General features: G+C 37.8%; 1 protein-coding gene across 4 annotated transcripts in view; it reads right to left on the bottom strand.

Annotated features, from left to right (window-relative positions):
• The window catches only part of TMTC4 (transmembrane O-mannosyltransferase targeting cadherins 4), a 59293-nt gene that overhangs the window by 778 nt on the left and 42039 nt on the right, over nucleotides 1-16476 (bottom strand). For 2 of the 4 annotated variants that reach the window (XM_032678818.1, XM_032678820.1), the window contains 7 exons: nucleotides 15253-15332; nucleotides 14972-15079; nucleotides 14711-14852; nucleotides 13891-14005; nucleotides 13292-13404; nucleotides 6180-6249; nucleotides 1264-5661 (listed from right to left, as the gene is read on the bottom strand). In XM_032678818.1, coding sequence (XP_032534709.1) covers nucleotides 5510-5661; nucleotides 6180-6249; nucleotides 13292-13404; nucleotides 13891-14005; nucleotides 14711-14852; nucleotides 14972-15079; nucleotides 15253-15332 — 780 coding nt within the window. In that variant the 3' untranslated portion in view covers nucleotides 1264-5509. Of the gene's footprint in view, nucleotides 1-1263; nucleotides 5662-6179; nucleotides 6250-9563; nucleotides 9927-13291; nucleotides 13405-13890; nucleotides 14006-14710; nucleotides 14853-14971; nucleotides 15080-15252; nucleotides 15333-16476 lie in introns of those variants that run through there. The other 2 variants (XM_032678821.1, XM_032678822.1) reach the window with 2 other exon arrangements.

Genomic DNA, 16476 nt, shown 5'->3' with positions numbered 1-16476 from the left:
AAGAATGCAGAATTTACAGGCCACAAAGACATCTGGTAGAATTCCCAAGATAAGGAAGAAACTGATAAACCCAATTCAGCAACTGTGCTGAAATCAGCTCCAGCTGGGTAAAGGTAATTCCAGCAGGGTTTTTTTTGTGACCACAGACTAAAGAAACCTGACCCAAAAGGAAAGACTCAGCATGTGGACTAATTAGCATGAGAAGCAAGAGAATCATTAACCAATAGAAGGTAGAATACTAATTAGTAAGAGAACTATATAATTTGTAGTCAATGAACGCTAATTCCTTTGTTTGCTAAAATGTATAAATAGTAAAAGGTTTTGATAGATGGTGTGCTTGATTTGTGGAATACCACCAAGCACCCGGGCTTGTGCAACTTTGAAATAAATAATCAGTATCTCTCTTGACTGTGCAATTATTGGCTTGCTGCACACCAGGTAACGAATCTCATTTTGGCAGTCAACAAGATTGCTCAGCATTTAAGGCAGAAACTCTTGGTTTTTTCCTATATTTTATTGTTTTAAAGCTTGAATTAATGAGTTATGTATTCTATCACTTCAAGTGCTTCTTTTTGTTGTTTAGGCACACACATTCAACATCAATACAATCACGCTGAATCAAGATTTTGAACTAGTACTCCAAGAGAACATCTTCCTGTATGTCCCAGTGCCAGTGTACTAGGCCCATTAGATTTTCTTCCTAGCTTTCAGCAGAACCCTGAATCAAAAACTTACCACAAAAATAAACACCACTGTCATAATTAAAATCTATCAAAAAAAGATAGCAAAATGCAGATTTATTTCATGGCTTAATTACAAGTGTATTTACTTCTTGCTCAGCTGAAAATAAACTGGAACATACCATTGCCAATCTGAATGATTAACACTACATAAAAAAAGTTCAGCTCAGAAATCACAAGCTACACAATACCTGTAGAGATTTTTTCCTAACAAAAAAATTTGTTTAAAAAAACCCTGAACCACTTGACATGTATCATTACTGACACACACTGAACACCCATGCCACAACACTGCAGTGCAGCATTCTAATACAAAGGTCATCCGTTCTCCAGTGCTTGACAGCCCGTGCAGCTGTGCACATCCTCTTCCTTGGAGTGGCTATATGGTCCTTTTTCCTTACAGCACAGAGTCCAAGTTGCTGTGTTTATAACATTACACCTATGTATAACCACTTCACATTATCGTGCAGTCCAGTACAGAGTCTGAAGTGCCCATTATTAGTGGCACCTGCTGCTTATGGTCACATGAAATAGGGAACAAAGGCAGGAACCAGCAAATAAATATCAAGATATTGAAATTAAAAAACCTCGCCATACTGAAATGGGCTATGCTATCACATTTAACAGCTACAGCTTGAAATAGCAACTTCAATTTAAGAAAAAAAAAATCTCACCTTTGCAAATTTACAGTTGCTTTAGATTGCTTTTTAGAGTGAAGGATGCCAAAAGTAATTTCAATAAGAAGTTGTTACCATTTATTACAGAAACATAAACAAGATAGAAATGAATCAGACTGGACCTGAATGTTGTTTTCATACACAGAGACCTGATGTTCATTGCTTTATCAGTCATGTAAATTTATCAAAGTCATCCTAATTTGTTTTATCCCATTCCCTCATCAAGCTACTATAACTCTCCAACTCTCAAGGCAAGTACCAGCCAGTTTGCTTCAATGCCAGTCTTTTAACATTCTTGGGGCCAATAATGTATGAGAATGCTAGAGGTGTATGGGACCAGATTACTTCTACTGAAAGCACCAAGGGAGATTTTCTTCATGTACATGAGCTGATCACCTTAGTTACCCTTTGAAGTTAGTGAAGATGAGTACCTGGTTCAAGTATATGACTCCTCACATCCTAAAGGTGCTTCCTTTAGAAGATGAATCATAGTTCACATTACCTGTTTCCCCTCCAGTGACTGTACAGAGAAACTAGGATGAATAGCTCAGATGCAGGTATCTCAAATATGAAGGAAACAAGTTCCCAGTGAATAGGCCCAATATTTTTAAGAAACCATTCAAAAGTATTAAAGATTTTTATTTCTCAGTGCCCATAAACACACACACAATCCACATCTCTAAAGTTTAAATACTAAGTATGACATTAAATAACAGGAAACTTCATGTACATGGCATTGGTCTAGACATGAGAGAAACATACAATTTGGGAACTCGGCTAGAAGTTTTTGGTGAAAAGAGACTGCCATCCATAGCAATCAATGTGACTATTTTTCAGACTCCATTCTGTGCATTGAATCATTCTGTATTTCTCTCCTCAGAACTGTATTTGAACAAGCAATCTTTCAAAACAAAAAAGAAGAAAAAAGTAACCAGGCTTCTTAATTTCCCTAGGGAATCAAGCAGGCCAGCTGATAAGGAAACTTTAATCTTCTGTAATTAGCAATGGGAAAAAAATCCAGCTAGAAAGACAGACAATGTTTATAACAACAGTGTTATGTACAAACCCAATTTTTCTTCACCTTTCTCTCTTCAGAGTTGAGTGTTCTGCACTATTCCAGGGGTCAGTTATGAGGTATGAAAAACCAAGCAAAAGGTTAGCATTATAACCATTTTAATAAACCCCACTGTATTATTTGCACTTTCAAAATATTTCTGAAAATAAAGTAAAAAAATATTTAGTATTCTTGAAAGTCTTAAGGAAATTTTAATTAGAAAAGCAGTCATCTTTGTGGCTTCTTCTGAACACAGTTCTGCCTCAACATTACACTCAGATGTAAGGGTATCCTTCTTATTACCACCATACAAGTAATCAATCGCATTTCTATAGAACTGAAAATTATATAAAACAAATAAACCCTCACAAAGATATATACAACTAGCCAGAAAGCTAATTAAGAAGAAATCATGTTGTCTGTACTGAAAAATAAAAACCATTTTCAAATACCAACAAAACATCCAATTTGTTTGTCTGTCTCTTCCATCTAAAACTCTTGAGTAGAAGGACAAACTGACTTCCACAGAGGAATTTCTACAACAGCTTTGTTTTATAATGACCTAGAAAGAATTCATACCCCATACATAATATTGATCTACTGAATTTTTGCAAAGCTAATATGGAAAGCAACAGGGAAAACTACACATGTGGATTTTATGATGAGAATAATAATTTAAGCTCAGGATGTATTTTTCCAAATATACAGAAAACCCCTGATTATATTAAACACATTTATCTTCAGCTATAAATTACCTCACCCAGCCAGACCCTAACTCTTTAATTCCTCATGTTCTCAATATCAATGAAAAGTGGGCTATGTATGGAAAGCCTTAAAAGCCTGCCGTTTGTACTGAAGAGTGTACCTGTTTCAGCACCTTTCAGATACAAAAGTTGGCACTGGCTAAACTATGGTGGTCATCAGAAGATGACTAGCCATACTGGTGCAGTGTTCTGCTTACCAGATGCTTACCAAAGAGCATGTTTATATCCTGCAAATATATTCAGAAACTACTTTCTGAAAATTCTGTCTAGAAACCAGAAGAAATGGAAACAATTGTATCAACTTAGTATCCTATATGAACTAATTAGTCCTGCTGAGAAACAGGCTGTATTTGCAGGAGAGGAACACATATACATGCCTCTGGTATCTTGACCAAAACCAGTACAGCAGCATACTATATAACATAGCCAGATTAGTTCATTCAAAGCCAAATTTGTGGACAGCACCCCACTGCAACAGCCTTGCTGGCTAGATTTACAGCTAGTCTGGCAAAAATATTACATTAAAGTAGCTGCACAGCTTGTAGTACCTGAACTAGCTTTGCCAGAGGATTGCTTTGGTAGCTCTGCAGTATTGCAATGTGCTCTGTAGACACACTTAGTTATTGAATCAACTGTTATTTCCAAGCAAATTTATAATGTAAAAGCAGCCTATTGTAGGTTCAAATTGTATTATAGATGTAGAATGATTATATGGTGGTCAGATGAGAAGGTCACACAACATCCTGCCCTATGGCAGGAACTTATCAGAGACTTTAAATGGTTCCACACACAGATGAGTTGCGTATGGAGAACATTACACAATCTCCTATACAATAATCGTTGGACTAATTAGGAAAGCTGCAAATACTGCACTGATCAATTTCTTCCAGGGGACATTGTTGGAAAGAATAAAGGAATATGAAAAGAGAGGGAAAGCTTCTCAGTTTTCAAAATTAATAGCAAACTTTCAATCTTAAACAAAGAAACCAACCCATCTCAACACAATCCCCCAAAAACAAACAAACAAACAAAACCCAAAAACAACCACCACAAATACACAGATGTGTGACTACTTCCTGAAGCAGGAATGTAAATATTAGCACATGACAAACAACTCTGGACAGCCAGAGTTCAAACATGTATTAAAGCATAGCCCCTTTTGAGAGGTAACATGGTATCAACATATACCATCTCTGAATAATCTCACACTGATGTGCTCAGTTTATGCATTAACAGCTATGCTTATTTATCTGCCCCTTCAGCAACCACAGAAGCCATGGGAGACAAAGGTGAGCCACGTTCCTTCCAGGTAATAGATCAACAGCCAAGGTCAGATCTTCTGCACAGTTGCTTTGTCACAGACATTACCTCTTTATTTGCCAGCAGTACAGGAGCTGCAAGGTGTAATGTCATTAACCAGAAAGCACTGAAATGCCTAAGAACACGGCAATTAAGCTCCTGCAGACACTACACTGTATTTAGACCACTGACCTGCCACAGGAGCTAAAGCAATTCTGACCTGTTGCCCATGTTGTCTATACTAGATGAGGCTGCCTGCAGGAACAGGAACTCTAGCTGATTCTTCTGTTGCCTCACACTTCATTTCCCTTTGCTGCTTCCTAAAATCTCCATCTTAATCTAAGAGTATTTTCTACACTCAAGCGTACCTCAGCAGTACACTGGCTGACAGACATTTATGGTCAAATCTTTGCCCTTATTTACTCCTGTACAAATCCAACACTTCACAGGCTTGAGACAGAAACAAGCATAAGGGCATGTAACCAAAATTATATGAGTAGACTGATGTGCTGGAGAGAATCCTTTTTTCACTGGCTCTGCAGGACTGGCAGTAGAAGGCAGTAATAAAACTGGACAGATATTCTTTATACTTGAAAAGATCAGGATTTAAACAGGAAATTGCACTTTTAAGTATCACTTTCAGAAATAAAACCACCTTCTGCTATTCATCCTTCTACTGAAGTGTCACATGAAGATATCAAATGACAAGTGTATGCTGTGAAATTCCATCTGCATTGCTTTCATATACCTATAAAAATGTTCTAATGGACTTTAAAAGCAGTTCAAGAGTAAAAATAAAATGATCCCCCAAGCTGAAATGTTAGGATCTGTAGGAGGGCAAAACTGGACATTCAAGTGTGTGGTGCTGGTGGTGTTATCATTTTTGAGAAATAATGACTGAATCCTGTACATGGTCAAAAGCAGCCATGTAACGTTGGTCGTAAACAGCATGCACGGACAACCTGCAAAGGAACATCAGGCACCGCCTTTCTTTTGCAACTGCTCCAGTTTTCTTCTTAAGAGGTTGTAGTTTTCCTTGGTTCCAGGTGCCATAGGATCAAGCTTCAGAGAGACTTCATAGTGCTTCTTTGCTAAGTCAAGATTTCCCCAGCGATGATAAAGCACGGCTGGAACATCAATGGGGAATTTCATTAGCAATATTGTTGAATAATGTGGAATCTTGCAAACCACTTGGAAAACACCACTGAAGTATTTATTTCCAGTTAAGGGTCTGTCACTGGCTAGTGGCACAGTAGCTGCTTGTTCTGTTGCCAAATGTAAGACCAAAGCCTGGGAGCAGAACTGGCATGGGAACGATGAAGGAATGAATTACAATGCAGCCATAAATGGCAGCTCTTATCTGGTGAGCTCATTGCAGGTTACAAGCATAGCATAAATGAACCAATTTGCAGATACTGAAGTGCAGCTACCTCTGGGCTGGACTGTGCAGCCCTCTTGATTTGTCATATCACGTGACAGCTTTTCTGGATTAGTGCCCTGTTCTTCTGGCTGGCAGTTCTTCTAGAAAGTCAAATAGAAATCTGCCCAGCAGGAAGAAGGCTCGAAAGATTGCTTTTTCTTTTTAAACACAATGAATATGAAGCAAATAAACAATACAGCTGATAAGAATTAGAAAGGCTCTTACCCAAATTACCGTGATAACTGGCAGCATTTGGATTGGCTTTAATTGCCTTGAGGAACAAAGCTTCAGATTCCTGAATAATTTAAAATAATAGTCAACAAGACAGTCTACTCTCATTGTATATAAAATAATGTCAGATTTACCCTTGATTGTAATTAAAAACCCTCTGAAACTATACCATACAGATATGATACCATCATATAAATATTCTGAACCTTCATGATCCTGTAGCTCAGGTGGCTACAGCCTCCTGAAAACAGTAATAATGCTACAAATAAGTGCCATGCTTTCATAGGCTGCTATTATTTTAGCAGAAAATTATTAGGCACTAGTAAAGTTTGCAAAACTGTTTACTTAAATTCTTTTTTTTATAGTTACTATATTTTCAAACATTACCTCCTGAAGTTTTCCCTTCTTATGCAATCAAGTTAAGGATAGTATAATTTGGGATCTGAGCAAACTGCTTTTAGACACATTTCCTTTAAAAATAATTTTAGTATTAAAAATAGATTCCAGTAGATTCTTTTCAAGCAGCTATTTCAGCATGGTTCCCAATGAAGAGTAGCTGAGTGCCTGTTACTTCAAAAATCCTTCAAATATGCTTCACGTTTCTTCATCAGTTATCTTTTCCATATTCCCACTTACAGTGTGTACTCTTAAGACTCTTGATATCTGAGTACTTAGAAAACCTGAGCTCCCTCAGAAAGTATTCAGAAAATAATTTACCACTAAACTAATTCTCTAATTAAAACCATTTTATTTTCCCAAACTGGCTGCTAATATAGATACTTTTTTCCCAGAGCATATTTCCTGTAGAGGTTTAAAAAGTTACACTCCCCCAATCCAAATGGAGCATATTTACTTACTTACATGCAAGTTTAGATATTTGAGAGCAAATTTTACAAAGATTTCTATGCTGTGCTGAGCTTTAGGGGAAGTTGTTCATTCAGTTTCAATGCAAATGACCTGAAGATAAAATTACCTCAATGCCATAGGCTTCTGTCTGAATGCACATACTTGTTAGTCTGAGGCATGTGAGAACAATAACCTGGAGAAAAATTCTTTCCTTTGTGCTAAGCTTTTACTACTTAAAATAACACAGGCTCTACTGAAGAAGAAAACCTGTCACCCAGATTTTTGGTTCCACCATCTTCCCATGTGAAGCATGAAGTAAGTCTCTAGAGTTCCCCTTCAGGGAAACATATATTTCTGATGTCAAGATTGAGTCACTCAACTCTGAGTGACTTAAGAGCTTTCCCATATGTCCAAATTCAAACCCAGACAACATGGTCCTTTCAAAGCATTGCTGAGCACAACTGAGCTGCCACTCTCAAGCCAAGAGAGACTCATGCAGAAAGTGCCTTCATCTTCTCAGGTCAAGGAAATTACAAACCACAGCATTCTCAGTGCTAGTCCAGTGGAGGGCTACAAAGATGATTAAGGGACTAGAGCATCTCTCTTATGAGGAAAGGCTGAGGGAGCTGGGCCTGTTCGGTCTGAAAAGAGATGTCTGAGAGGGAACCTCATCAATGTCTATAAGTATCTGAAGGGAGCGTGCCAAGAGGACGGAACCAGGCTCTTCCCAGTGGTGCCAAGCAATAGGACAAGAGGCAACAGGCAGAAACTGATGTACAGCAAGTTCCACCTGAACATGAAGAAGAACTTCCTTCTGTGAGGATGACTGAGCACTGGAATAGGATGCCAGAGAGGCTGTGGAGTCTTCTTCCCTGGAGATATTCAACATCTGCCTGGACGCAATCCTGTGCAAGCTGCTCCAGGTTAATCTGATCTAGCAGGGGGTTGGATGAGATGATCTCCAGAGGTCTTTTCAAAACCAACCATTCTGTGATCGATTTTGTTTCAGGAGAAGGAATACTTAGATAGGAGTTAACAAGGGAACCAGATGTCTGGAAATTTAGAGGGTATATAATTCCATAGTGCAAGTTTTAGCATTGTTTTCCTATGGCATAAGCAATTGCTCCAGCATTGTCATACCCATTGTCATACCCATTGTCATACTCATACTATTTAGTGACTTCATTAATGTTCTGGATGATGGGACTGAATGCACTTTCAAAACTTTATAAATAGCGCCAAAGAGGAGGGAGTGATAAATACACTGGAGGGGAGAGCTGCTATTTTGATGGACCTGGGCAGGACAGAGAAACGGACTGGCAGGAATCACAGAATGGCTGAGGCTGGAATGGACCTTTGGTGGTCATCTGATCCAACCTCTCTGCTCCACCAGAACCAGCTGCCGAGGACCATCTCCAGGCAGCATTCCCAATGATGGAGACTCCACAGCCTCTCTGGGTAACCTGTGCCTATGTTTGGTCACAGTAAAAAAGCACTTCCTGATGTTCAGAGGGAATATACTTTGTTTTCTTTGGGCCCATTGCTTTTTGTCCTGTCACAGAGCACCACTGAAAAGAGCCTGGCTCCACCTAGTTTTGTCCACCCTTCAGGTATGCACATTGAGATCCTCCCCCTGAGGCTTCTCTTCTCCAGGTTCAACCTTCCCCCATAGGAAAGATGTTCCAGTGTCTTCATCATCTTTGTGGCCCTTTGCTTAACTCTCTGGGAACTGGACACAGGACTTCAGGTGTAACCTCACCAGTGGAGAGGAAGGATCACCTCCTTCAGCCTGTTGGCAAAAGACAGCACTCCTAAGACAACCCAGGATATCATTAGCCTTCTTTGAACGTGAGCCAGCAGTGTGTCTTTGGGGCAAACTGGTGTCCACCAGGATCCTCAGATGCTTTCCTGCCAAATCAGCCACTCCTCCCAGTTTGGTGTCATCAGCGAAGGTGCTGATGGTGCCCTCTGCCCCATCATCCAAGTCATTAATGAAGATGTTGAACAGGATTGGACTGCTGAAATATCATAAAGTTCAGCAAGATTAAATGCAAAGTTCCACATCTGGGATGGGATAATCCCATGCAAAAGTACAGCCTGAGAAGCAACTGTCTAGGAAACAGCTCTATAGAAATGGATCTGGTGGGCCTGGTAGACAGCAAAAAGAATAAAAGCCATCAGTGTATCCTCAAAAGATGACCAACCACATCCTGTGCTGTATCAAGTACAGCCAGCTGGTCCAGGGAAATAATCCTTCTCCTCTATTAGCACTTCTGAGACCGCATCTGGAGTATGTGTTCAGGTTGGGGCTCTCCATTACAAGAAAGACATAGACATACTTTAGTGGGTCCGGCAGAGAGCACCGAGATGGTTAGGGTCTGGAGCACAAGACATACATCGAACAGCTGAAAGAACTGAATCTCTTCAGCCTTCAGAAGAGAAGGTAAAGGGGAGACCTTAGTGCTGCCTACAAGTACTTGATCAGATAATGCAGAGAAGATGAAAACAGACTCTTCTCACATGTCTGTGAGATGGGATGAGACATAATGGATGCAAGCTGGTATATGAGAAATTCCAATTAGATAAAAGGATAAAAAAACTATTTATTTTTTTTACCATAAAGTTGGTCAAGCACTGAAAGATGCTGTCCAGAGAGGTTCTAGAATCTCTATCCACAAAGATATTCAAGATGCAACTGGAACTGGCCCTGGTTTGGGTCAGGGGTTGGACTGGATGACCTCTAAATGTAATTTCCAGGCAAAGTTATCCCATGATTTCCATGTTTCTCAGTCACTTGAGAAACATACTGAGAGTCAAAAATTTGACAAGTTGTGCAAGATAACCTCCTCTTTTCGTACAACTCTCCAATCCTAAAAATCAACAGTGGATTGGCACCTGAAAAAATGAGGTAATCGTAAGTCCCATGAAGTTATATTTTTTCCCACTGCAAATTTTAGTATTTTGGTCTAATAAGTAAATCTCTGCTTTCTTCACTGGCCAAGTTAACAGCAATCAAAGTGAAAAATGTGCTGTCCAATTAATTCAGTCCTATGCCTAAAGTTGCCACCTACACAAAAGAGAAGCACCTAATGTGCAGACTCACATCCTTTCACTGCTGAAGCACAATGGGACAACATGTGCAATGCACTTCCAGAAAATTTAATTCAATAGATATTCAAGAGCTGGCTGCCATTACCATACATCTCCAACTACATGATGAAAACATTTTTATCACCACTACTTTGCTCAGCAGTAGTAGAAGCATACTGGTTGATTAAAGGCTATTTAAGGTACATCATATTCATATTACTGTAGATATATGGAGTAAATATACATTCAGTACACCAGTGATATTTCAAATTGCTGCATCTTGCCAAATCTTTAAGTGTTGCCAAGAAACTTTCAGGCTGCATATAGCAAAGCCTTGGGGTAACCACACTGTATTCCATCTGCTGCCAAGGCCACAAAATTGTAGTCTGGCTTTACTTCAAAATGCTGAATGTTTTCAATTTTTGCACTTTTTACAGAAAAAGCATAGATATATACATAACAAAAATACTGCATACAGATTTTCAAAGAACTAAAGATAGCTTGGTTCTTCATCCAGTGAGATAAGAACAAGCATTTAAAGGGGAACTCTAAGTTGGTATAACAGATGATAATTAAAAAACCCAAACAAAACCACAGAAACAGCTCATCCTTAATGTGCTTTTCTTTCTGAAACAATAAACCATTCATCAGTAGATACAAACAGAAATAAAAAAGGTTTGGGTTTTTGGTTGGTGATGTAGGAGAACTATCTTCTGCTGGAAAGAAACTGAAGGAGAATGCTGTGTGCTTACTGGAAGGAAATCTTTCACAACATAATAAAACCCTTTTGACTCTATGTCTTTTAAAATAAGAGATAACAAAAAAATTCTCAGAACAAATCTTCCTTTACTGCAACAAAGCCAATGTAACAACTTTTATACAGACACATAACAAGTAACCTAATAAATGAAATGCCTGAGGTTATACAACACATCAGACACAGCAAGGCAGCACTCTGAAAATTACCTCCATCACCTTGACAGTCCACCCCCCCTCCCTCCCCTCCAAGCCCATTCAATAAAAATCTTTGAAGAGCCATCCACTTCTCTGTTTTTACATGGTGAGGGGGTGGACAAGAAATCTGAATTTTCTATGTTTTTTATTGTCATTTAGCATTCTCCCACTTATAAAAACTCTTATATCTCCTCTTTCTAGGCAATGCAAAAATACAGCTGCTGAGATCATAACCTCTGTGAGTCCGTTTTCCAATTCCCTTAATTTGCTCTCCCTGTTTTAACACAAACCTACTACTCCATATTGAACTGTTAAAACACTCACTGGCTCCCTGCTTTCTTCCCTGGGTTCTGCTATTCCTTTTACTTTATTCAGGATGCTGACTTGCAAGCTTCATTTTGCCCTGCTATTATTTCTGCTTTGTCTCCAGCACATCCTCCTGCAGCATAATGACCTTTCAGAGATGGCAATCAAACCCACTACCTCCTTTTTTATTTTTTAAATCCACTAAGACAGACTTACCTCTCCTGCACCTGGAGAAGTTTTCTAGCTTGTTTTCAACTTCTCTTTCAACTTATTTCATTATAAATGCTCTTTATTCTATCATGCCACATATTCTTCTTGACGAATGACTACACAATCCTCTATTCTTTCACAGTCATGACTCACCAAAATAATCCTAGCAATTACCTCCTCCATAATCTCATCCCTTATATATTCTAGATGCAATTTGTATCCTTCTGGAACTTTGCTAAATTAACCTAAAATATATATTTTATAACAGTCTCAGGTGGAGAGAGGAAAGAAATCGAGTGTACAGGAAAAAACCCCAGCCAGTCTAGAAAAACAGGGTGTTTAACAGCATCACTAATGCAAACAAAAGTAAGTGCTGGCTTTTCACAGGCCCTGGCTTCACATGTGGACAGGGTAAGATTCCACAGCTGAACAATACTGATGAAATTTAAGTGTCCACAGTAACTGGTGGAAAAATGTATCTGTTTTGAGAATCATCGAATTGTTAAAGTTGGAAAAGACCATTAAGATCATCAAGTCCAACTGTCAACCCAGCACCATCACAATGTTCACCATTAAACCATGTCCTCAAGTGCCATATCCACATCTTTTTTTGAACACCTCCAGAGGTGGTGACTCCACTACTTCCCTGGACAGTCTGTTCCAATGTTTTACAACCCTTTTTGTGAAAAAAGTTTTCCTAATATCTAATCTAAACTTCCCCTGGTGCACCTTGAGGCCATTTCCTCTTGCCCTGTCAAGTTTCACATCACAAAATCTTCTTACTTTGTGTATAACTGAGGATGTTCCTTCAGTGCTGCTAGCATTATCACTACCAAAAAGACATCGAACCCCCCAAAAGCCAAGGTTCGGTAAATGATGTTTTTCTGAGGAACACCAAAATTTTGATTATTAATTTGTCCCTATCACATATAATATCATATCATATCATACACTGACTACGGAGTCAATTAAAACAACTAAATATATTAACTGTGTATGATTTATTCTCTGTCAGGTCATACAATTCCTTTTGGAAAATAAATAATTCTTATCAGTTTCATTACATTTCCTACTTGCAAATATAAGTAGCTAATGCTGAGGTACCACTCACAGACTGGTCCACGCCATCCAAGAGAAAATTCAATACATTGTTCAATGTATGGACTTTCTCTTGTAGTATTCTGGGATTACCCAGATATCCCATCCTCAATTCGGGATTAACAGATTTGTGTAACTCTATTTTAGATAGCGTCTGAGGCAAAGAGGCTAGAACTCATATCAGGTAATGGTACATCTTGCTTCTTTTACATACCAAAAGGACCAGGACTAGTCTATCCCATCTAATTTGAATTCCTGAAATAAGGCCTCTAATTCAAAGCAGGCTCCCTCCCTCGGCAGTGAAGCAACACAAGACTCTAACTGCCCTCTAGTGTGCTTAAGAGCCTATTTCTCTCCACTGACCACTGATGTAGTGTAGGGCAGCAACATTTGTAACCCAGGCATCTAAAATAAGGTGGGATAAGCTTAGGCCAGAATCACACACCAATACTGTGACAGAAATAGGCATTGCAACCTGGTTATTGAAGCAATAGCAATGGTTTCCTCAAATGGTTTCTAAAAAAACCTTAGACAGTTTAAATAAGGAAAAACCCAACCAAACCAATCCAAAACCCTACAGTCAAAAAGCTCTAGTTACCTACCTTATATTTTTGTGATTTCCCCAGTACATTTGCCAATGAAAACATAAGGGAATGATCATTAGGTATTAATTCCAGGGCCTCTCTTCCGACTGCTTCTGCTTGAGCTAGATTGCCTGGGAGACCAGGTAGGGGAAAAAGAGAAGGCATGTTTTAACACAGCCTTATTAGTTGTTTTTCATGCTGAAGCATGCATATTTTATGAAAAGCTGATTGTATGAGTTTTTAAAGAAAGCCAGGTATCACACACACACAAATGTAAAATTCATCAGACTAAGACAACAGAAAGTCTTTATTTTATTTTCAACAGATAATACCTTCAGAAGAACAACAAAGCACAAAGATTAAAAAGTTCTGAAATTTGGTCTATAGTATAAACGTGCTGGCACAATGATGGTATTTCAAGTAAGGATCAGAAATTCAATTTATATGCTGGACTTCAAGTGATACTTTAAAACCACTGAGCCAGAAGGTATTCTTATATTATTAGAGAATGTCTGGGTAGCCAAAGAAGAGGTAGAGTTCCTTTAAGATATATACAGATAAAGCTTTGTTTTGCTAGACACTGAATTATTCACTAAAATATCAGAATAGGCTTTTACCTGTGTTATCAAGCAATATTATCATATTGTTCCAAGCCAAACTATGCTCTGGTTTCAGGACAGTAGCATTCCTCCATGCATTCAATGCATCTATATGGCGATTCAAATCTGCATACTAAAATGAAACAAAAACCCAGCAATTTTACTATGATATGCTTTACTTTCCTATCACGCACTAAAAAAACTAAAGAGCTCTTAATGTCTCATTCCATTCTAGTAGGACTTGTTTTTATAGATAAAAATAGAAAAGTAAAAAGAATACTATGGTAGTATGAAAGATAAGTGTGATATATACTAATTCTCCTCTGCTTATCTCTGGGAACGAGGCTTGTCTTTAAATATGCATGTACCAATAGGATAGGGAGAAAAATCAGCATAAAATTTAGAAATCTACACAAGAGGATTAGTAAATGTTTAATATAAATATTTCCAAAAATCAGATTTGAATTTTTCAGCATAGTTCTACTACCAAATAATATACTAATGAATGCGAAACAGTCTAATATTAGGAAATATATTAAAAAAAAAACCCAAACAAAAAAGGCACCAAAATCTGTATTTTTATTTACACCTCTTTATATGAAAAAGTAGGACTACCAAAGGCTGTATGGAAGGAAGTATACCAGGAAAGCAATAGGAAAAGCTACCAAAAGTGTGAAATCATCCTGTAATACAATACAAGCAAACTGGAATAACAGCTTTTAACAGTACAGCAGAATTATATAAATATATATATATATACACATATATATATATGTACATACACACACAGAGATGCACAGATTCCAGTCATAGCTATCATTTATTCAAAAGCACTTACCAACCGCCCTAAATTGTAGTAACAGTCTGGATATTTTTTCCTGTGTTTAATTGCTGTCCAGTAGCTTTGCTCTGCCTCTTCAAATCTTCTTAAACTGTTCTGTACTATTCCTAGATTCATCCATGCAGCAGCAAAATCAGGTCTGAGCAAATTGGGAAAACACACCGAGAGAGGACAATTAAGCATTTGAAACACAAGATCCTATTGTATTATTTCGGCTCAGTTGGTGCAAAACACTGCTTAGCATTGTTCTAAACATACTGTATTTGTACAGCTAAGGACAGCAACTCCTCTGCTTCGTGGAGCTCATTTCTTTCTTTCAGAATATTTCCAAGGTTGTTCATGGCATGTACGTATTTTGGATTCAACCTAAAATTTAAAATTTAAGAGATGATTATTATGTATGGGACATGTATTAATATATGCAAATTGCTAGCTCTGCAATGCTGCAGAACACGAAAATGAATACCTAAGCATTTTCTTCACGTTAAACATGAAAGTAGTTTTAGGACAGATCATTAAAGCAGTAAAATTCCTAATACCTTACAGCTTCTCTGTAGTATTTGATTGCAGCACTTTGATTTCCTTTGTCAGCCAGGTTTTTGCCAACATTGTAGTGCACCTGAAAACACAGATGGACATTCTACCAGATGCCATACAGTCAGATATTTTGTGGAGCCAAGTAGCTAAAAATTCTTTCTCCAAATAGAAACAGTCAGCACTTGTGTCACTCAATGCTGGCTTTTGGTGTAGGTTGATACTTGAGATTGGACAATGCATACAAGGAAGACAGTAAGACAAAATCTGAGGAATAAAGTAATAAATCAGCTTGCCTGTTATAGCCATTTAAGAAAGATTATTCACTTCCCGGTTTTATAAATGAGGTCATCACACTTCCTACAAGATACTTTCTATGGAGACCTCCTGCTCTTAATTTCATTTATTTGTCAGGTAAGTAAGAGAAGGTCTGGCTCAAATTAGATCCATCATAGCAGAAGAAACAGAAATGTAAGTGTTGATTACACTTTGCTTTAATTATAGCATAAACTAGAAGAAACTCAACATTCACAGAAAAACTAAGTTCCATATTTCAGAAATAAACAAAAAATAACAGACACAATAATTGTCTTAGGATAAAAATGTATCAAAGAGCATTTCTGAAATTATGTGTACAGCAATATGTTGAAGACCTTGTCTTTTAAAAGACTGAAGGACTGATCTAGAGCTTTCAGGCTGCAAGGAAGAAGATCTGAACTTACAGCAAGGTCTAGATAGGAATAAATAAATTTCAGGACAAATCTGAGTTGGAAGACATCTCAAATCCTACCTCAAGACAAATATTCTTAATTACCTGGTTGAAAAGTACTGTGAGTACTAATTCCTGAAAAGAGATTTCTCAGCAACTAGATCAGGACTCATTTAGATTGATTACCCTACTATTTGAAATCAAACTGTATATACTTCATTTAAAACAAACACATTTCAATTTCTTCCACACTTTGAAAAATCTAATTTAAATCTTTTCAAAAATACTATGCAGGAATAACTTCAGATTGAAGTCCAAAAAGATAGGTTTGTAATGCATTTAGATAGTTCTAATTCACCTTCTACACTCAAAGAAAGGATTTTATCTGATGTGTCCATCAACTGAAAAATCCTAATAGCAGTTGGCACAGTATCTGGGACCTACCGATCCAGCACACACAATTATGTTTGAACCTAGTTGGTATGCTATTTAATTGTTGAATTTCATCTCTATATGATTG

This window comes from Chiroxiphia lanceolata, chromosome 2 (genome assembly GCF_009829145.1).
Source record: "Chiroxiphia lanceolata isolate bChiLan1 chromosome 2, bChiLan1.pri, whole genome shotgun sequence".
Taxonomy (NCBI): domain Eukaryota; kingdom Metazoa; phylum Chordata; class Aves; order Passeriformes; family Pipridae; genus Chiroxiphia; species Chiroxiphia lanceolata.
The sequence above is the reverse complement of the archived record's forward strand: the minus strand, read 5'-3'. Positions and strand labels throughout refer to the sequence as shown.